Genomic DNA, 22392 nt, shown 5'->3' with positions numbered 1-22392 from the left:
GATCGATCGAAATTGCGATTAAATTTTTGGTCAGCCACTGTCTGTTTCGATTGGTACTCGATTGGTTTTCGATCAATCGAAGCATTTTCAACTAATCAAATCTGTTTTTCGATTGATCAAAAATCGTATGAAGACTTTTTAAAAAAGAGTTTTCTTCTCACGTGTTCATCCACTTTTCAAAAAGTTTTTCAACTTTTCTCTCTCCATACAAACCGGTCAAGGCTGCTATTCAATTTTTTGTCGTTTTCCTTCATTGTTTTTGCAAGGTTTTTCTCTCCAAAGGCCGGTAAGACCTTTATACCTTCCTTTTGCATTTTATTTCATGTTTCATGCATAAATTCATGCATTTTAAGGGATATTTTCGGACTAAGCAATTTTTGAGATTTTTGATGATTCAAGCCTTATTTTCTGAAATTGATTGATGGTTTTTTGTCTTATAATGCTATAATCATGACCCATACTGTTTAATTTGATCAATTTGGTGTTATATGAAGAATTGAAAATTCTAGGGCTTGTTCTGTTTCGAATTGGGGATTTTGTTCAATTTAGGTTGAATTGATGAAATTGGCTTGTTGATTTAATGTAATTGATCATTATAAACTGTTTTCTACCGTGTGTGATGATCAATTGGTTAATTAAGTAAAATTCTACAAGTGGTTTTTGAAAATTTTAGAGTTTTTTTTGGTTTTAAACTCTATGCTCAAGCCAATTTTGTGATTCTAAACTTAAATTAGAACTTGTTGTCATTGCATTAGAGCATGCATCATGACATTTTTTTTGTTCATGCATCATACAGATTTATTTTGTTGTGCTAACTTGCAGTCTACCCTTGTGTTGTTTTGTTTTTGTTCTTTCTCTTGTGTCTCTGTTTCTTACTCTAGCACCATGCCTAGGAAGACTAGAGCCAATAGGACATCCACCTCTACTTCTGTTCCTTCCTTTGAGAGTGATAGGTTCCTAATTGAGAAGCACCAAGAGACTTTTGAGAATCTTAACACTAGGAGAAAAATTTGGGCTGAGCGTAGGGTTATGTTAGATGAGCTTGATCCTGCCATTAGGGCAAACTTTGAGCGTTGAGGCTAGTTGTCTCTTTTGGATTTTGATGCTCTTCCTCCAGCCATCTTAATTAAAGAGTTCTATTCGAACCTCTCTATTCACCCCTATGAATACGGCACTCTTGTGAGGAGTTGGATTCGTGGTGATGAGTATACCATTACTCTTCAGTAGTGGCTAATGCTCTACGGGTGCCTCTTGTTCAGCATCCTGTTTACCCCTATGCTGTGTCTCCTCTCCTAGACGACATCATGTCCTACATCACCAGTACTTCTATCCGGTGGGGTTTTGATCCTCGGATCACTTCTACTGAGCTTACCGAGTCTACCTATCTTATCTTTAGGATAGCGTGTCATTCCCTATGGCCTATTTCGCATCTGCACACCATTCCTTTGGGACAATGTGCATTTTTGTATGCTCTGGTTACGGATGCTTCTATTAGTTTTCCTCATCTGTTTCTTTGTTCCTTGAACGAAGTGTATAGGATTTCATCTACTGCTCATGCTCTTTTTTATCCTATTTTCATTCATAGGATTTTGTTGTTTTTAGGTTTTTCTGACTTCCCCGTGTCTGAGCTCGTTCATGTTATTGCTACCATTGGTGCCACTTTCCTTAGGCAGAGGGCTGCTCAGATGAGAGAGCGCTCTAAACGCCCTCGAGCTGAGTCTTCTGGAACCGTTCTCCCTTCTTCTTCTACAGGTGTTACTTCGGGTGAGGAGCCTGCTGATCCTGTCGAAGATACTACTGCTGCTGTTCCACCGCCATCGACTTCGGATGACTTTGACATTCATCATACGTTGGAGTTTGTCGTGACCGTTCAGGCGGCTCATGGTCATATTTTGGTGGACATTCTAGACGAGATCCGTGCTTTGCAAGCAGATTTGGCGCTTCTTAGACGTTCATCTTCGCTGCCTCCTTTTGATGATGGATTTTGATTTGTTGTTTGGCATTTTGTCACAAAAAGGGGGAGTAGATTGTATATCTTAGGGGGAGTTTTTGTTTTTGGAGTTTTTGGGTTTTTGGGGCTTTGTTCTTTGAGAGCCTGTGGAGTTTTAGATTGTATTTAGATGCTTCACTGTGTTTTTTGGCTCTTGATGTATTCATGATAGGGGGAGTTTTATTGTTTTTTGTTTCACTGCTTATAGACTTATGATTTTGAGTTATTCATTGATATCATTGCTATTTGTCTATATTTTGTGTTTTGTGAAATCAAGAATGTTATGTTTATTTACTTGTATTTTCCACACATACGTTTATGCGTTTTGTTTAGTGTTTCAGGAAATATACAGGTTGATTCAATTAAGCTGCTGTCTACACTTGCAACTGATGGATAGTAGTTAGGATTGGATTTGTTCTGATGGGCATATTTTTTGTAAAGGGCTTTTCTTTGTAAACTTTAAGCTTTTAGTTGTGTTTTGTCACAAATTGCCAAAGGGGGAGTTTGTTAGGTTCTAAGTACTTAGAAACTAATGTATTAGAACTCTAATATGTATTGTTGGCAAACCATAATCAAAATAGGTGTCTAGTTGTGTTTTAGACTTGCTCAAAGTATGTGATTTATGTAAAGTTGGAATCGAGTTAACTGCAGAAGTTACGGTGCATTTCTACCTGACTCCATCAATCGAGAATTAGACTCGACCAATCGAAAGTCGTGCAGATTGTTTTTTTTGCAGATTTTCCAACTCATCCCTAAGCCCATATGACATGTAGGGTTTCATGTTTTGCCCTATGTATAAAAGGCAAACCCTAGTCACGTTTTTGAGATTGCTCATATTGCTGCTTGTGTGAATCTCTTGCGAGATTAGAAAGGTGCTTGCCTTCACACAAGCTTAGGATTATCAAGAAGGAGATTTCTTTGAGAGCTTGATGATCATTCAGTTGTTGCCATAAGAACTTAAAGATACACAAGTGGGAGTGCTTGTACTTGCTAGAGAATCCAAGAAAGAAGGAGTCCGTGGTCTCGGAGCTTGCACGTGGTCGTGTCAGTAAGTTCTACTGGTAGGTAGCAATAGGATGTTAGTGGTCTAAGTCGCTATTGTACAACTTCGATTCTTTCATAATGGATTCAAGTTTACCTTGAGGATAGCTAGGTTAAATCCTCCCCAGGTTTTTTACTGGTTTGTTTTTCCTGAGTCATCATATCTTTGTGTTTTTATATTCCACACTTTACATTGATATGATTTTATGATTGTGTTAACCTAGATCTGGAATTTGGATTAAGCAATAACTTGGCTTGTTAACTAGGTTAATCCAATTGTGGTTTAAGGGGTCTAAACAAACTCAACAACTTTCAATCCAATACTTATCACTTGATCAAACCTATGACATGAGAACAAAATAAAAAATTATATTTTTATAAATGGGAACTAAAGAAGAGTAGCAGACCTGAAAAACTCAACCTAGCATCCATATGGTGCCAAATCCAACATCATAAAAACTCAACTCAGCATTTGGTTGGTGTATGCCAAATTTTCTTTACTTATTAATATGAGCCCAAATATACTGCAGTGTGTATGTTATCATCAGTAAACTCAACAGCGGAAAAAACAAAGTTTAGAATTGGGGAAACCAAATATACTGCAGTCAAAAACCTTCACACACAAAAATGAAGTTGTTCAAGACCAAGATATCAATAAACATATCAGCAAAGCATTTTATCAGCAAAATAAAGGCAGCAAGCTATTTGTCAAACAAAGAAAGAAGCTTTATGTTTCTACATATGAAACTATAACAAAAAAAAGTAAAAAAAAAAAAAAAAACAACTTTAATCTGATTCAAAAGAACATTAAAAAAAAAAAAAGATTAACCATTTACTGTATATTATATATTCCGTTGATTGATAATAATTTAAGAACAAATGAGTGCATCCATCTTCATTGAGACATTTTATCAAACAGGTACGAATTTCCTTTCTACACAAAAATTCATTTGGTTTTCTTTTGTTTCTTATAAACATCTGTAATTTTGGGAAGAAAAAAGCATACAAAAAAATGTGAAAAATGCAGAAAAGAAACAGAGAGAAAAAAAAAAAACCTTCTTGTGAATGTCAGGTGTTGGAAGTAGCGTGAAGTTTCCAGTGTAGGGTAGTTCTGCTAGAAAGAGAAGATTTTGGGGATTTTCTGATGAGACAAAGGCCGATTTCTTTAGAACTTGTGATGTCAGTGGAGTTGTGCCGGCGGAGACGCTACCGCTAGGCATTGGTTGTTGGGATTTGGGGTTGAGAGAGAATAAAGGCTATGGTGGCGTGTGGACTGGGGAGAGAGACATTGAGATTTGATTTTGAAAAGAGGAAAAGTAAAGTGGTTTTTGGTTTGGAGTTGAGAGAGAAAAGATGGAGTCATGGAGGTGCTGGTGTGTTGTGGTGGTGGAGAAAAAAATGGAGAGAGAGAGAGAGAGATGAACATTTTGATTTTGGAAAAAGAGGAAAAACAAGAGAGTTTAAATGGTTCAGTATGCTGATGTTTCTTTTTTAGGACAGATGTCAATTTCTTATTGGTTTTAGAAACACCAACTAGATGCTAAAGTGGAGTTCCTGAAACATCATATACTTTCTCCTATGACTTATACATGAACCACCGTTTCTTTTCGACTAGTCACACTCTTCTACATCACAGTTGTAGAAAAGAAGATATGAAATAAATTGTGGTCCTACATTTCTTTTTCCCCCAATCTCTCGTTCTTTGCTTGGTGCTAATTTCTAGATTTTGACATTTTGTCCTTCTTTCGAGTTTCGACTACTGTGTGATAATTTCAAACAACGATATCTTTGATCACTTTATTTTATCCCTCTTCCCATTATTTGATATAAGCCCAGATGTCGATTAATAAGTTTATCTTCTTCTCTTTTTTTTTTTTTTTTTTTTTTATTTTTACCTACACACATGTTACCCTTGAGAACGCTTTTGTAATCTTCCTAGGAAAAGATTTTTTGTGAGCCCTAGTGTTTCTAGGAAAAGGATTGGCAATAGCCTATAAGGCTGCCTCATGGTCAACAAATATAGATATTAAATTTTATAAAATTCCAAAACCAGATTTTTAGCTCTTAGGGTGTGATTGCTTAGCAAAGTGGGAGTAGCTGGGATTTATCTTTCTTTATTTCACATTCAAATAATTCAATGTTACGACACCAAAAAGCCATCTACTCCCTAAATATCTATATTCAAAATCCAATATTTTCATTTCCTAAATCCTAAAATATCAAACGAAACTCATGACATGGTCAAAATTCCTGGCTTGTGTAGAATTTCTAAAGACCCTACATGGCCAGTAAAGCTTTTGTCTTGTGTCAAGACCAATTCAAAGGTTGATCAGCAACAAAGTGAAAAAACCTTTGTAATGTTAAGCTATTTTCATTGCATACTTCACATCTATTCCACTTCTTTAGCTTTATCAAATGTTTGAACTCAAAGAAAGTATTTTAACTTTTGAAATAGAAAACGTTAGAAAGACTTCCATGCTCACATTCTTAAAGAAACATGACCAAAATGACAAATCAAAGCCAAAATTGTCAAGTTACATGACCAATGACCTCTTAACTTATATGCGAACCTCTTTCCCTTGTAAGAGCAAGGAGGGTCGAAATTATTGATTCAAACCCACTATACTCAAACAATAAAAAATTAAAACCTTTAAAAAGTTTTAAAAAGTTCAGATACATGCTCCAAGAACCCAAAAAAATAATTTACAGATACTCCGCTACAAATTTAAATACGTTGTTAAATGTCAGGTACTTAGAGATACGTGCTCCATTTTTTCTGCAAACCATGTAGGACTGTTGATTTCTTATACCTTGCGTAATTTATTTAAAACGAAAAGGAAGTTGGAACTGGGCAATTGGCAGAGCATGTACCTACCTATATAGAAAAATGGGAAAGGCAAGTAGGTTTCTTAAGAAAATTGTAACGTTAACGGGTCAGAATTTTTTTCTAGGGGGCAATAGTATAGGAGCTAGGAGTAGTTTGGAGAGAGTTTATTTATTTATTTTGTTGAACGAAGAAGAAATTTTATCAATAATGCTACTAATGCAACACTTTCATAATAAAATTTAGGTGACAAGTTGTTACAAATAAATAATAGGTGATAATTTGTTGGAAGTATATAAAAAAGTGATGTTAATTGTAAGTCTAAAAAAAATCAATTACAATATACCACTTAATATTTTTTTTTGTAAAATTATTGTGAAAATAGCATTAAAATAATTAAATTTAAGCTTATTTTAACTTTTTTGAACAAAATTTAGGTTGAGAGTGTTGAAATTTTTTATTTAGGAGTAAAAAAAATTATATATAGAATGCGTTTGGATTCAGCGTTTTGGCATCTGCGTTTCTCCTTCAGCGTTTTGCCTCTTTTTTTTTTTTTTTTTTATCCAGCCGCACTTGTTGACTGTCCTGCGTTTCTCCTCTTTTTTTTTTTTTTTTTTTTTCCTGCAGCAGCACGCTTCTCAGGGACAAATGGCTACTGTTCATGAACAGTAGCCGTATATATCTGACTTTTCAACTGTTTTCTGCTGTGAACAGTGTATTCGTGTACTGTTCATAGACCCACAAATTTTATTTTTAGTTATTTTTTTATTCAAAATGAGTTCCACAATATTATTTATACATTTAAAAATTATTTTGTTACAATGTTTTCAGTTTTCAATTTTCAACAATAAATTCTATCCAAACAGACCTATAGTGTTTATTTTTTTTGGCCAGGTCAGGGGTTCAATGAACCCCTTGGCTGGCTGAAGAGCCGCCCATGGTGTTGTCCTTTTCAACTCTTGGTGTAAATTTATAGTTCACGGTTCTCTGTTCAGAAGCTAAGACTTTAAGCTCTTTCTCTTTGGGTTTTCTTGGAGCTATGGAACCAGAAATAACGACGCTAGGGAGCTCTATCCCAGTTCCTTGTGTTCAAGAGCTAGCAAAGGAGACGACAAGCACAGTCCCACCACGTTATGTGCGTTTTACTAATGAGCCTCCCATCATATCTGACACCACTTCTTTACCCCAAGTCCCAGTCATCGACATGCAAAGATTATTTTCTGCAGAATTTATGGACACAGAGTTGGAGAAGTTACACTATGCAAGCAAGGAATGGGGTTTCTTCCAGGTTATCCTCTCTCTCTCTCTCTCTCTCTCTCTCTCTCCCTGTGAAAAGAATGTTTAGGAGTGGAAAAACTGTACCTGTTTTGCTGAATCTGAACAAAGATGATCAAAATAATTGGTGATTAAGTGGTAAAAAAAGGAATTAGAGAAAGAGATAAGATATGATTTGACGTAAAGAACAAACATGATCGATCAAAATAATTGGTGGTTAAGTGGGAAAAAAAAAAGGAAATAGAGAGAGAAAAGATATGATTTGATGTAAAACATGACAAAGTGAGTTTGTATTTTAGTTTGAATGGAGTCTATTCCTCTTGCGCAGTTAATTAATCATGGGGTGAGCATTTCATTGGTGGAGAAAGTGAAAGTAGGCATTCAAGAACTCTTTAATCTACCAATGGAAGAGAAGAAGAAGTTATGGCAATTACCAGGTGATCTTGAGGGGTTTGGACAGGCCTTTGTTGTGTCTGAAGAACAAAAGCTTGATTGGGGAGACATGTTCTACATGATCACGCGTCCAATCCATTTGAGGAAGCCTCACTTGTTCCCCAAGATCCCACTCCCATTCAAGTATCTCTCTCTCTCTCTCTCTCTCTCTCTCTCTCTTCACAATAATTGGTACTTCTTCTTTTTTTCTTGACTCAATAATTTGTATTTTTTTTATTAATTATTTTCAAGAACTTATTTTTAAAAACAAAACAATTTATATCTCTCTCACAATAATTGGCCACTTCTTTTTTTTTCTTTTTTTTTTCCTTGACTCAATAATTCGTAGTTTTTTATTAATTGTTTTCAAAAACTTATTTTTTAGAAACAAAACAATTTATATGGTATTTAAGATAGCAATCTTAGTTCTTATCAAAAAAGGTTGTGAGCCAGTTTAAATTATAATTATGTATATTATAATTTGGCATGTGAAGGAATCAAAACAAAAGGCCAAACTATAGAGAAATGCTGCTAGTGAGCGATAAAGAGAAGACAAAATAATTAAGATAGATGGTGATGGAATATGTCACGTCTTTCAATTAAAATATGAATATTCACTTGTCACATTCATGACAAATAGGCATGCAGCATTGTTCACTCATAAAAACGCTATATCAACTTCTACGATCCAATTAAAGAGTCTTGCACATCAACTCAATTTTTGCAATTTATGGTAATTTTAATAGAGATGCTCAAAGTTTAAATCTCCTCTTCTCCCTCCCAAAAAAACAAAAAATCCATGTCCCAAATACCAATTCCAAACAACATATTAGCTATCTCTTGACAATAATAATAAATAATTAAGAACACTATCTTATATATATATAATGAGAGAGAGAGAGAAGAAACATTAACTTTTTTTCTTCTAGTTGGGTTTACTCAAAGTCTAATTACTATTCTGGTGATTTACAATCTTCCTTCACATGTAGAGATAACTTGGACGCTTACTCAACAGAGCTTAAAGACCTTGCCATGAAAATAATTGAACTGATGACAAAAGCTCTAAGATTGGAACTTAATGACATGAGGAGCCTATTTGAAGAAGGGTTTCAGGCAATGAGAATGAACTACTATCCTCCATGCCCACAACCTGAGCTTGCGATTGGCCTCAATGCTCACTCAGATGCTGTGGCCTTAACAATCCTCCTCCAAGTCAATGAAATGGAAGGCCTCCAGATAAGGAAAGATGGGAGGTGGATTTCGGTCAAACCTCTCCCTAATGCCTTTATTGTCAACATTGGCGACATTTTGGAGGTAAATACGAATTTTTTGAGTAATTATTCAATACTCCCTAAATAATATGTTCTCTCCTCTCAAATAAATACAAGTATCACTAATTAATTAAATGATAAGGCCTATATTCATCCAAGCAAAATTGCTTCCAAACTATTGAGTGATTTTTCTAAAGTTTCCATCTTCCTATCCATTTAGCTAAAGAACTAAGACTCATTCCTTAAAACATAATTAAAGACCAAATCACATACATAGACCCACCAAATCCTTTTGCAATATACTCAATTTTAAGGCGCTCAAAAGTCAAAGCAAGACCAAATAGAAAAGAATTTCTAAAAATATATATATATATAAAAGAAGAATTATTCCAAAATTAAACCACAATCTTTACCATACCATTTCTCATAACTATCTTATATGGCAAACTATAACTAGCAATCTGTTACTTTCACATGATTCCATTACTTTTCCTCTACTACTCACAGTTGACCACATAAGATAGTTGTGGCAAAAAATATGTAAAAGTTTGTGATCCCAGAATATTTTAAAAATTATATCTAAGCTTGGATTGGATCTCATGTCCAATTGCACTAAACTCATTAAAATGATGACATATATCTAATAGTAGACAAATAGGATCATTCGAATGGGTCCAGTGCAACTGGACACTGGACCTAATTCTTACCCTATATTTAATTGTTCTTTCTTTTCATTTGGACACCTTATCTAGAATCGAACAAAATCATGAGCTACCAAAGTCAAAACTACCATTATTGGTTTTCCATGAATTATTTGGCAGATTGTGACGAATGGAATATATCGTAGCATCGAGCATCGGGCAACTGTTAACTCAGCAAAGGAGAGGCTCTCTATGGCCACATTTTACAGCCCAAGCCTAGAAGCAGATATGGGTCCAGCACCAAGCCTTATTACTCCAGAATCTCCAGCATTGTTCAAAAGAATAGGCGTTGCTGATTATTTTAGGGGATATCTCTCACGTAAACTCAATGGGAAGACATACATTGATGGCATGAGGATCCAGAATGAGGAACAGAAAGGCACTTGAGAGTTGAGACATACCTTTGAGTTTAAATAAGGAAATAAATGGCATAAAAACTATATTGTATGTATGCTAGTGGCTTGTCTACTAAGTCTGGTTTAAATAAATCAAAGCCAGATTCAAATAATTGCAATATTCATTCTAAAATCGTTTGTTTTGCCAAAGCTGGACTAAGAGAACTTCTACTTCCACAGTAGTAAATAATAGACCACTCATTTACAGCATGTAGATATAGCACAGCACATGCAATTGATTGACCTGCTAACTCTTGGGGATAATTAACTAGCATAAATTAGAGGAAATCATTCTGCAATCTGAGAATTGGTTATTAGGAAAGCATAGAAAGTTCGAAACTAATATGTAATGTAAATATACCTATATATCCATAATTAATGCTTCACAAAAATTGTGTGCAAACATTTGAAAACCAATTACGTTAGTGCCAAAGTCAATTGACTAGCACCTCCTTGTGTTTCTAACAAAAACATCCCAACTTCAAATTTCCCCACCTTAGACTATCGATATATCCACACAAAAAAAAAAAAAACCTAGAGTGTTAGTTCATATTGTCTAGTCTCTACAATGATTCATTAGTATAGGCAATTAATTTTTTAGAGAGCAATCTTGAAGGAACCAATATACATTCGATTAAATATTAAAAGCAAGCCTCGCTCTATGGCAGAATAAGCATTGCAACCACTAAGAATCTCATTGCCAAGATTCTTAGTCCAGATCAATCTCAGCTAATGATATCTCAGGTCAGCAAAATGAAGAGGCTATAACTGTGATTAAATAAAGCTTTCTCTATTAACCATAGATTCTTAGGAGAATGACAACTTGTAAGATATTCCTCTGCCAAGAGAATGTTTCAAATGGTCAACCCAGCAACAAATAATTTGTAGAACTGAAGAAAAAAGAAAATCCAGAACTTCTTATAAAGCTTAGATTGAATATTATTTATGTCCTTTGTCAGAGTAAACGCCGCAAGCGTAGCTAGACTGCCCGAGCTTAGCATTTCTCCACAAATCAACTCAACTGATTTTAAAACAAAATTTTTGCATATTCTGCCAAAGCAACCCAGTATCAAATATGTCAACTGAAAAGTACATCAGCTATTTTCAAAAAGACAAAATTTAATTACAAAATTTGTTATAGCTTAAAACTACAACCTTAATATCTTTTTGTTGGAGCTGAATTTTGATAAATCCACCATTAGATTACATTTTCTTCTTATATCCACCATGTTTATAAAATTTCTAGAAAATTAAAGATTAATAGCTATGTCATCAATAAATTTTTTAAATTGTAAGACCAACCACATCAGTTCTTTCATTTTACACATCCATTTTTACACTAAAAACCTACTTTTTTCTATTTTACACATCTAATTTTACAAAACACCCACATCAGTTCATCTATTCTACACATCTTTTAATTAAATAATCAATTTCCTCACAATTTTTTATTATTTCTCTAACTACCCGATATATATACGCGCCTCTCTCTCTCTCTCTACCCATTTCTGTTTGTTGCTCTCTCTCTCTCTATACCCATCTCTCCCTCTCATTCAAATCTCACTGTCCCTCTCTATACCCATCTCTACCCATCTCTCTGTACCTAACTCTCCCTCTCGATCAACTCTCCCCAACTCCGATCAACAATCACCGAGCTCCGATCCACGAGCTTTCCCTCTCGATCAACTCTCCTCAGCTCCGATAAACAATCACCGAGCTCCGATCCACGAGCTCTCCCTCTCGATCAACTCTCCCCAGCTCCGATCAACAATCACCGAGCTCCGATCCATAGCTCTAATCCGCTCCAATCCACGATCCACGAGCTCCGATCTAATCCAAGCTCCAATCCACGATCCACGAGCTCCGATCCGATCCGATCCACAAGCTCCGATCCACAGGCAAGACCCATGAGCTCCGATCCAGTCAAGTACCGATCTGTGTTTGTGTATCTCTTTTTTTTTCTTTTTTCTTTTTTTTTGAGCAAGTGTATCTCTGTATTGTGATTTGTCTGTGTGGATGTGTTTGTGTGCATCTGAGGAAAAAGAAGAAGATGAGGAGAGACTGAGTTTGTTAAGCACGGAGAAGAGAGAGAAAAAAAGGAGCGAATGGAAATCAATAAAATATTGTATAGACGAGCTACAGTAGCCGTGTATATTTACACGGTTACTATAGCTCGTGGATGGATTTGTACAATTTTAAATAGTTTTACACCCACTGATGTGGGTGTTTTTTTGACCAAAATGTGTAAAATGCAGGTTTTTTTGTATTATAAAAGATTTTAAAAGGACTGATGTGGTTGCCCTAAGTTTTTGTAATTTAAAATTATACATAAAATATAATCTTATAGATTATATTGTAAATAATATCTGATTGGTACAAAATTTGATATATGTATTAAGAGCATAAAGAAAATGTAATCTAACAGTTAGATTTTTGAAATATGTAGCAATATTAATGATATTGAATCGGGTTGTAACCTTAGGCTACAACAAATTTTGTAGTTAAATTTTGTCCTTTTCAAAATAGAAAATAATGTACTGCAGGAGCGGAGCCAGAGGGGGGGGGGGGCCAGGGGGCACTTGCCCCTCTTGACTCCTAAAATTTCCTTGCATAGATAGTCTATTCTAAAGTAGTTACTCACTAACATAGAGAAAAAAAAGAAGAAGAAAAGGACTCCCACTTGAAAGTGACTTTGACATAGGAAAAAAAAAAAGGAAAAAGAAGTTATTCTCAAAGACTAAACCAAATAACCTTTTGTCTATCCCACGTTTTGCACCTATTTCAGTATTTTCTTTTTCTTTTTTATTTAATATCATTATTTCACCATTTTCATTGTGATACATTTCACAACATTTTATTGTTGAGTGATGTTAGAAATATTACAAATTTTACTACTTGAAGAACGTAGGGTTTACTTATCAAAGGATGATGACCAGGATGTTCGAGTCACAATTGGGAAAAACTATTGAAGTTTATGTGGATGACATGATAGTGAAAAGTAAAGTGGCATCTGCGAATGTGGAAGACCTAAATGACACCTTTCAAACACTGAGAAAATATAAGCTGCGCCTTAATGCTTCTAAATGTTCTTTTAGTGTGGGATCAAGTAAATTTTTAGGTTATATGGTCACTCATTGTGGAATTGAAGTTAATCTTGTGCAGGTTAGGGCAATTAATAGCTTGCAGCCACCTCGGAATCCCAAAGAAATTCAGAAGTTGACAAGGATGACTGTTGCCCTAAATCGATTTATTTCTCGATCTGCAGACAGATATAGGCCTTTCTTCCAGTTGGTGAATAAGTGGAAGGGATTTGAATGGACCGAGGAGTGCACTTTAGCCTTTCAGCAGCTTAAAGAATATCTTTCTCGACCACCTATTATGTCTTGGCCCAAGGTGGATGAAGTTCTATTCACCTACATTGATGTGGCTCGTCATGCCATTAGTCTAGTGCTGATACGGGTTGACGGTGGTGTATAAAGGCCAATTTATTATGTGAGCAAATCCTTAGATAAGGCCAAGGTGCATTATTCACCGTTGGAAAAAGTTATCCTAGCAGTGGTGCATGCTACGCATAAGCTTCCCCATTACTTCTAATCCCATACAGTTGTTGCTTTGACTCAACTTCCTCTTAAGTCAATACTTCGAAGTGTTGACTACACGGGAAGGATTGCCAAATGGGGTACCATGCTAGGGGATTTTGACATCAAGTATATGCCTCATACCTCTGTAAAAGGCCAAGTTCTTGCCGATTTGGTGGCCGAATTTGTTGAGCCCTCTTTAAAAGAAAATGCCAAGATGTTGGGCATGGATGAAAAATCAATTGGCACAATCCCCTTAAAGGAACCTCTGTTGTGGAAAGTGTACGTAGATGGCGCTGTGAATCAAAGAGGATCAGGAGTGGGGCTAGTTGTAATCTCTCTGGAGAGAATCGTTATTGAAAAATTTTTGAGGTTGAACTTCTCAGCCACAAATAATGAGGCTGAGTTCGAGGCTCTCTTAGTAAGGACGACCATGGTCCAAAGAATAGGAGGAAAGATAGTGGAAATGTTCTCGGATTCGAGGCTGGTTATGGGCCAAGTCACAGGGGAACTAGAGGCCAGAGATCCGAGGATGCAGGAGTATCTAAACTAGGTTAGACATTTACAATTAAAGTTTGAATCTTTCATCTTAGTGCAAGTCCCCATAAGTAGAAATACCCATGCAGACTCTCTTGCCACATTAGCAATGTCCTCGGCACAAAGCTTACCTCGAATATTGTAGGACCTTTCCCCAAAGCTGCAGGAAATAGGAGATTGCTACTGGTTGGCACAGATTACTTCATTAAATGGGTTAAAACTAAGTCATTATCAAACATCAGGGATTTAGATGCAAAAAAGTTCGTGTGGAGAAATATTGTCACCAGATTTGGAGTTCCTCGTACCCTCATCTCAGACAATGGCCTTCAGTTTGATAACAAGGCTTTTAAGAGGTATTGCTGTGATTTGGGTATTACAAACAGGTATTCCACCTCGGCTTATCCACAGGGGAATCGACAGGCCAAGGCTGTCAACAAGGTAATAATGAATGGGCTTAAGAAGAGACTAGATGAAGTAAAAGAAAAATGGGTAGAAGAGTTACCACACGTTTTATGGACATATCATACTACTCCTCGGAGGTCCACTAGAGAAACCTCTTTCTCTATGACTTATGGAGCCAAAGCTGTAATCCCTCTCGAGACAGGGTTCCCAACACTGAGAACGAGCTTTTTTACCCCCAATAACAATGATGGCTTATTAGAAAAGAGTCTGGATTTGATTGAAGAAAGGAGGTAAAATGCAATGGTTCAATTAGCGTGCTACCAACACAAGCTCAACCAAGGGTACGATTCAAATGTGAAGTTGAGACCACTTGTACTTGGAGACTTGGTATTAAGGAAAGTGTTAAGAACTACAAAAAAATCCGGCATGGGGAAAAATAGGGCCCAACTGGGAAGGGCCATATCATATTACCTCAATAGCAAGGATAGGGGAATATCATCTGGAGGACTTAGATGAAAAAGTTGTACGACGCTTGTGGAATGTAAATAACCTGTAAATGTATTATTATTAATAAAAATCCTTCTTATTGCATGTCGTTTATAATATTTCGCACTTTCTTTAAATATCAAATAGAACCTTGACTATACCTGGCTCCTTGGACCACATACCTTGCGTAAATTGATATCTCATAACATTTTTCTAAGTGTTAAACAGAACCTGAGTTATGTCTGGTTCCTCGGATCATTTACTTTGGGTAAATTAACACTGTAAGTTATTTTCCTAAGTGTCAAACAAAACCCTTTAGTTCCTCGGATCATCCACTCTAGGTTAGTTGACACTTAAGGCTGATCTTGATTATGTTTAGCTCTTCTGATTGCATATCTTGGAGACTCCAAGACAATGATCTCAATAGGTGGGAGTTCATGAGCATCACTCAAAACATTTGTAAGTATATCGAACATATTTGTTGCCTGGCCCATGTCTGATTACTTCCTTAAGATCATTAAGTTATATTGGAAATGATGTGAATGATTGTTCGGTTGTGATATATAGACTTTGCAGCTATAAAGGTGTTTTACTAGATTGGTTGATTAACTAAATTTTGATTCATTAGAAAAGAATTATCACTTATGCAGATGACAAAGTTAGGTAGATGTCATTGTCCTACTAATTAGGCACTACGCAAAATAGAAGTTATACAAGGAAAAGGTACAAACGTCATACACATAAAGGAAAAAACTTGGCATTTTCATTAAATTAAAGCCTTTTGAAAAGGCAATTTACTTACAGAATAGCCAACTACATTTTTTTTTTTTTAAACTACTAAAGTTAAAAGAAAGAGCAAACAAGGACAAGTCATGGCTTTGTCTTTATCACAAGATTGCCCTTGGAAGTCTTTGAAGGCTTGTTAGGAGCCGTGGTGTCAGAAGCAAGCCCTCTGCCCTTTGGGTCCTCCTTGGTGGTGATGGGAAAGGTTGCCAAGACAATTTCCATTGTCTGGGTAGTTCCTTTCTTCGTAACAGGCTCTTTAAAGGAAATGGGGGGTTGAGCAGCATCATAGGCCACTTCTTCAAGTGTTTCAGTTGGTTGCTCGATGGCTTCAGGCTGCTTGACCTCCTCGGACTGAGGTCTAGTGGAAGGAATGGCTTCAATTGAGCCGTCCTTTCCAGCATCTGCTCTTTAGGAGGTAGCATCAGCCTTGGGGATAGATGGGATAGAAGCCCAGATGGCTGGAGGAAAGTAGAACCTTTCTATCCTCCAAATGGCAGAAGAGACATCAATCCCAGCCTAGGTAAGTGGCTCATTCCACACTTGGAGGCAGCAATACCTACATAACTCCAAGACCTCCGACTTGAAGTTTTCCTCGGTCTCAGCCACACCAGCCTTATATCCATCCTGCTCGGCCTTATCCCTTGCCTTCTTAGTTTCTTTCGTAGCCTTTATTGCTTCTTCTTTGACTTTATTAGCTTCCTCTTTAGCCTTCTCAGACTCCCTCAGGCTCTTATTGAGGGCCTCTATCTACTTCTTTGCCGTAGCATAATCCTCGTCAACCTGGCGAAGTTGTAGCCGTTGAGTCTCGGCCTGCCTTGCAGCTACATTTAAAGCTGCATCGACGCTCTTTTTCTCGCTTTTTTCCTGTTTTAGCTGGGCAGTGACCTCTTACAGCTTCTTCTCCGCCACCTCAAAGGTCTTCTAGGCATTAATGCGCCTAGCCTCCTCATCCTTCATTGCCCTGTGCGAGCTGATAATTATCTCCCCAGCTCTATGAGTAGATTGGACGGCCTAGTCACAAAAGTAAAAAGGAACAAAAGGGTATAGTTAGATCAGAAAAACTAAGTATAAAAAATGATGAGTGAAAGGTGGAAGAGTTAGATGACAATCTTACCATGCAATCTCCTTCTTTAACGTCTTGAAGACCTCATGCTTCCCTATCTACCTTAACTCATCCATATCCTCAGGCAGCAAAAGAGCTTACTCCAATGTGCCAGCTACGCAAGCAGCTATTCCTGAGTCAAAGCTTCTAATGGATGCCTCAGCAGTGACAGCCTGATCATCCAGGATCATGGCTAGAGCCCAAATTGGAGCAGGTGTAGGGATTTGGACCTCAGCCCTCTTCTCCATGGCCATCTGAGATACGCGAGGCTGCTTGGCCCCTTTTGTGGCTCCACTTCCCTAGGAGGAATACTTTTTCCCCCCTCTATCACGTCTTTACCCTTAGGCTGACCCTTTTTCCTTTTAAGATCAGCTTGGTCGGTACGTTGGGGCTGAGTGGGGGGAAGAGAGGGAAGCTTAAATTGTTTAGACTTCCCTCGTTCTTGTCCCTTGGGGGAAGGAGATTTGGTCTTGGTCATCTTACTTGGCTCTTGACCCTTCACTTGAGCTTCCATCAAGTCTTGAAGGCCCTAACGGGGCTTGCGCTCAATCAACATTGTATCTGAGATAGTTTCTTCTTGCAAAAGACGTGCTGCCTCTCCAGATGAAGTGCTGAGATCACTCGCCGGACTTCCAAGTGATGAAGGTTGGTTGAAAATGTCAAATTTGTCCTTGGAATTTGAGACTTCAACAATTTCTTCCTCCTCCTTGATGATGGGTTGGGAGGAGGTCGCTTCACCAGTTATACATTGGGATGTAAGAGGTATTGTAGGGATGCCTTCTGGTATGGGCTGTGTGATCAAAGTACCACCAGGGATAGAAGTGCCCTCGAGAAGAAGGAAACCCTCGATAGCAACACTTATGTGGTGCAGGCAGGGGTCGCTAACCCTTATGACACACTTTAGTGCTTGAAAGGTTTTGGATATAGAGGTATATCCAAGGATCAGATGCGCCGCTCTGAGTTGACCGTCGCTATGAACATATATCTTGGCTTTCAAGATCTTGTCCAAACTTGCTTCGTTGACAAGACTGAAATTTGGAATGGGCCTATTGGCAAATCATTAACAAAAAACAATGTTAATCAAAAGAATGTTATAAGTACAAACATAAGAAGGAAATAAAGAGTAAAGGGTGACTATGGAGTGACTGATTTAAACCTAGAACCCCACCTGGTATCCCTTCTCTTGTCAGACAGGGTAGACCATTGGATAAGTCTGACCTCGGGATACCTAGATTTTAAGTAGTACCCTTGCTCTTTTAGGTGGTAAAGGTTGTAGATCCAATTAACATCGTGATGGGTAAGTTCCAAATCCATCCTCTCGTTAAGTGCATCTATACAACCTAGTATTCTAAACACCTTTGGGACACACTGGGTGGGAACTAACCAGTGAGCCCTAAGGTAGTCCCTAGTAATTGTGCCCATTGGGATTCTCATTCCCCCCTCTATAAAGGAGATCGTTAGGATTACTACTTCTCCCTCCTGCCTTTTCTCATGCCACTTTCCTTCCTCATAGTACCTAATGGACACCTAGGGCGGAATCCTATACCAAGTTTTAAACTCCTCTATTTTTTCCTCGGAGTCTACCAAAGAGGTGAATTTACCTATTTTTAAGAGACGGTTGAAGATATTGAAAAATAAAGAAAGGAAAAAGAGAGTCGAGGAGAAAAAGACTCAGAATAGAGAAAAGTTTACGAAAAAAGAATGAGTGAAGAGGTTTATGAAGACTTACGCTAAAGAGAAAAACATCCTCGGACTAATTCTTGGTAGCTATAAGGGCACATGTAGACTGTGAAATCTTGCAAGTTCGTTGTATGAGAGTTGAAGTGGAAAAGATGATTTGATTAGATGATATTTATATCAAAGAAGGTTTACAAGTGGGAAAATTCCCGCTTGTGTTTCTGCACAATCCTCAACCGTTGGATCTGCATCGCATAGTAGAACGTGGGGGACATAAAGCCGTAGAAATTAATGAGGGGGCGTCTCGCATGCTGAAGCGTCAGGAACATGCAATGGGCAGTTCAAGGAACACCTTCACAGTCAGGGATGATGTGTGATGAACACAAAATAACAATGACAGATATCGAGATCCTCTTTTCCTCCCAAGGTGGTAGAAATGAGGATCTCGATGGGCTATTGTAGGCTCAATGGGCCCCAGAATATATGTCTATGTATGTATTGGGCCAATGGCCCAATTCGAGGACATTAGGAAGTTCGAAAATAGGAAAATATCCCCTCAAGGGTCTGGGTTAGAAAGTAAAAGGATAAAGCCTGACTAAGGTCGTCCAAGAAGGTGGTCCGAGGTGGAATATTTTCTCGACAGAGTAAAGCCGAGGTTGAGAGGGATGGTTTGTCTACCAGAAGCAACCTTCTATGAGGTCCTGTAGATAAGGATGTACATGGTAAGAGTATAGGACAAGGAAGGGCCGTGGAATATTTAAGGAATAAGTTGTTGTCACCGCATTGAATGCTCTGCAGCTAACTCTTTGGTCGCTTTAATGAGGAGATGATGCCTGAGTATCAGGGTTCAGCCTTACAGCTACCTCTAAAAACTTCAAGGAGAGGCTGATGGGACAAGTGTCCAAACCAGTAATCTGACCCATACGTGGAGGATGTAGGAAGGAAGAAAGATGATATAAAAGGAGGAGAAGACATTCAGAAGAGGAGATCGAAGAGAAAGAAAGAAAACACTGTAAACTGGATATTTTTGTAATCTTCCTTTAAGAAGAAAGAAGTATAAGAACTAGCTCCTTGGTTTGAGTCTGAGGATAGTTTTTCATTCTATAAACTTGTCCATCAATATTGTTTTATGATCTTGAGTCATTACTGTTGTTAACTAAGCCCACAAACAACTAGATTTAGAACCCACTCTCTACAAATTTATTGTATTGGGCTCTTTGGGCCTATACCATTTCTACTATTAGGCTTAGGTACAAACTGTGACCTTACAATTGTGTTGTAACATTTTAATATTTTAAATTAAAATGAATAAATATGACAACATAAATATTAAGATATGAGAATTGATATGGAAGATAATAGCGCTTAGTATTGGTGGCGGTAAAATAGCTTTTTAGCTATTTTACCACCTCAAACACCAAAAAGAGCTCAACATCAATGGTTCCAAAGCCAAACTTTTATGGCAACTTGCTACAGTGAACTGCCAAGACTAGCAGTTCATTGTAGCATAAAGGGATAAAAAAAAAAGTTATTATTATTATTTTATGCCTTTTGTTAGGTTTGTGGCAAAGAGGATGTGAGAAAGAAATTATAAAAAAAAATGAATAGTGTTTGGCTGATGGAAAAAAATAAGAGAATTGATGTAGGGTGTGTTGTGAAATTGTATGTTAAAATAGATAAAGAAACTTTTTGAGGTGCTAAATGCTTAAATTTTTAGCTCCATCGAAGTAGATGCTCTACAAAGTTAGTGAAATGTTTAATTCCACATTAAAAATGAAAGAAATTATTTTATTATCATTTAAAAAAATTTAATAATGGACTTAATTAATCTGATTAATTTGGGTAATCAATTTCATAAGGCCCATTCAGCCTATAAATAGACTCACTCTGACCCAATCCAAGTTATATCAATTACAAGTATTCTTATACACTAAAAAATAGATAGATCAAGGAAGGGTTATTTCTGGTGGAGTTTTGGGCTTAAACAACTTATGCAAAGGTTGTTCTAACCATATGACATTTGTTTGGAGGTTGTATCTTGAGGGAGACAAGCCAGAGAATATCTGCATTGATTACAAAGTTTAGCCAATGTTGTGAAATTTTAAAGTACTCGTAAGTGCACAAACCATACCAAAATATAGTTTAACAAGAATTAGGTCAAACCCACAAGGACTTGTATAAAGTAGGAAAATTAATTAAACCTTAACCAAATTAATCATAATCTAGTTTAATAAAAATTGGTTGTTTTGAAATTAAATAAACTAAATAAGAAATTGATCTAAGCAAAGATATAAAATAAATTGGTAAAGAGATTAAACAATTTAGAGAAAGAAATTAAAATTTTGAAATCCGCCTTGTTAATTCATATCAGCATATATTTATGACCATTAATTTTTTCCCACCATTAATTTTTCTCAACCACTACATAATAATCTAGAAATTAATCTTGCTATCATGGAAAATATTATCGTTAAAATTTATTTTTAAAAATATAAAGCATGCTTTTCTTCGCTTCCAAGGTATAAAGTCAAATCATCAATTGTATCATTTGACAAATAAATCACAAGAGATATCCAATTTTAAAATCAAGAAATAATAAACTAAACACTCAACTAATTAAGATAAATCCTAAATCATGAGAAAAATATGATTAAACTCATATTTAAAATCCTATCTTAGTCAATTGTGATGAAGTAACAACAATTTAAATCATTAAAGAACAACTATCGTGAGAAAAATTAAATCACATAAATAATATTGATAATCCTTAACAATATTTCATCCCCAACCTTAATTTTTAAATTTAACTACTCATAATAATTAAAATATTAAAAGTACTCATAATAAGTGTGGGGGGTAAAAAGATCCTGATGGGAATGTGGGCCTTTTGGGCCGTGTTAAGGAAGGCCGACCTGCTCCTGGGTTTAGAATTTGTTAGTACTATGGGTCGGCCCATACGCCGAGGATCCGAGGATCCACCCGAGGGTGAACTTACCCTCGGATGGACACCGAAGAACTCGGGATTTCATAGTAAAGATTAGGGGATGACATGGTTAAGGCCAATGGTTAAAAGGGGTGAACCCTAGAATGCCCCAGAAGCACCGGTGTTGGAGAAATGTCAAGGATAAAGGCTGCCACATCCACATTAAAGACCCTGCACCTACTACCCTGGCCGCATTAATGGGGAAGTGACACCTGAACAGTGGAAGGGAAACTTCTGGTTACTATTCAAAGGCACTGAGAAAAGAAATATCTAGGTTAAGGGGGAGATGGGACAACACGTGTACAAAGTATCAAAGAGAGGAGTATTTAAGGGGCAACCTAGAACACAAAAGGGGGACGGACTTTTTGTAACCTAAAAAGAAAAGAAACAAAGAGAGAGATAATATAAGAACAACTCTCGGCTTATGTCCGAGGAAGCTGATTCACTATATTCCTTGTTGTTTCCAAGTATTTGCAATCTTTAGTTTGTCATTTAATCCTCACATGCTTCTAACCTGGGTTTCAAGCCCACACTCTACAAATTCATATTGTTTAAGGCTCATTGGGCCTGAGCCCATAACTGTTCTTGGGACCAGGTGCAACTTTGCACTTACAATTGGCGCCGTCTGTGGGGAATCTAGTCTAGAAGAGGTAGGAATATTATGGCAGGCTTAGGCTCTCACCATGCAGAGTCACAGGGATCACAACCGGAAGACCATTTCGAACGTCTTGAACGTCAAAGGGATCGTGAAGGGAGTGTCCATACAAAATACCCTAGCGCTAGCCATACTCATGGCGGGGGTAGCACCACCCACGAGGAGGGATCTAAATCCATGCAGAGGGAAATCAATCGTTTGAAGAGGAAGTTACGTCGTGCTAAACGTAAGTTTTCACCGTCCTCGTCTAGTTCTTC

At 37.1% G+C, this 22392-nt stretch overlaps 2 protein-coding genes across 2 annotated transcripts; both read left to right on the top strand.

Annotated features, from left to right (window-relative positions):
- The first annotated feature begins 6762 nt into the window (after positions 1–6762).
- Positions 6763–10062, top strand: LOC142642209 (protein SRG1-like). Its single transcript, XM_075816549.1, has 4 exons — positions 6763–7143; positions 7459–7706; positions 8552–8876; positions 9655–10062. Exons 1-4 carry the CDS (start codon positions 6895–6897, stop codon positions 9919–9921), a joined length of 1089 nt encoding a protein of 362 aa, XP_075672664.1. The 5' UTR covers positions 6763–6894; the 3' UTR covers positions 9922–10062.
- Positions 10063–12857: 2795 nt separating this feature from the next.
- LOC142644403 (uncharacterized) lies at positions 12858–14740 on the top strand. The gene is made up of 3 exons (XM_075819027.1): positions 12858–13035; positions 13534–14047; positions 14134–14740. The coding sequence occupies exons 1-3, from the start codon at positions 12858–12860 to the stop codon at positions 14738–14740; spliced, it is 1299 nt and encodes a 432-aa protein (XP_075675142.1).
- The last annotated feature ends 7652 nt before the right edge of the window (positions 14741–22392 follow it).

The sequence above is a fragment of the Castanea sativa genome, chromosome 7, assembly GCF_040712315.1.
Source record: "Castanea sativa cultivar Marrone di Chiusa Pesio chromosome 7, ASM4071231v1".
Classification (NCBI taxonomy): Eukaryota; Viridiplantae; Streptophyta; class Magnoliopsida; order Fagales; family Fagaceae; genus Castanea; species Castanea sativa.
This window is presented reverse-complemented; position numbering and strand designations above follow the sequence as displayed.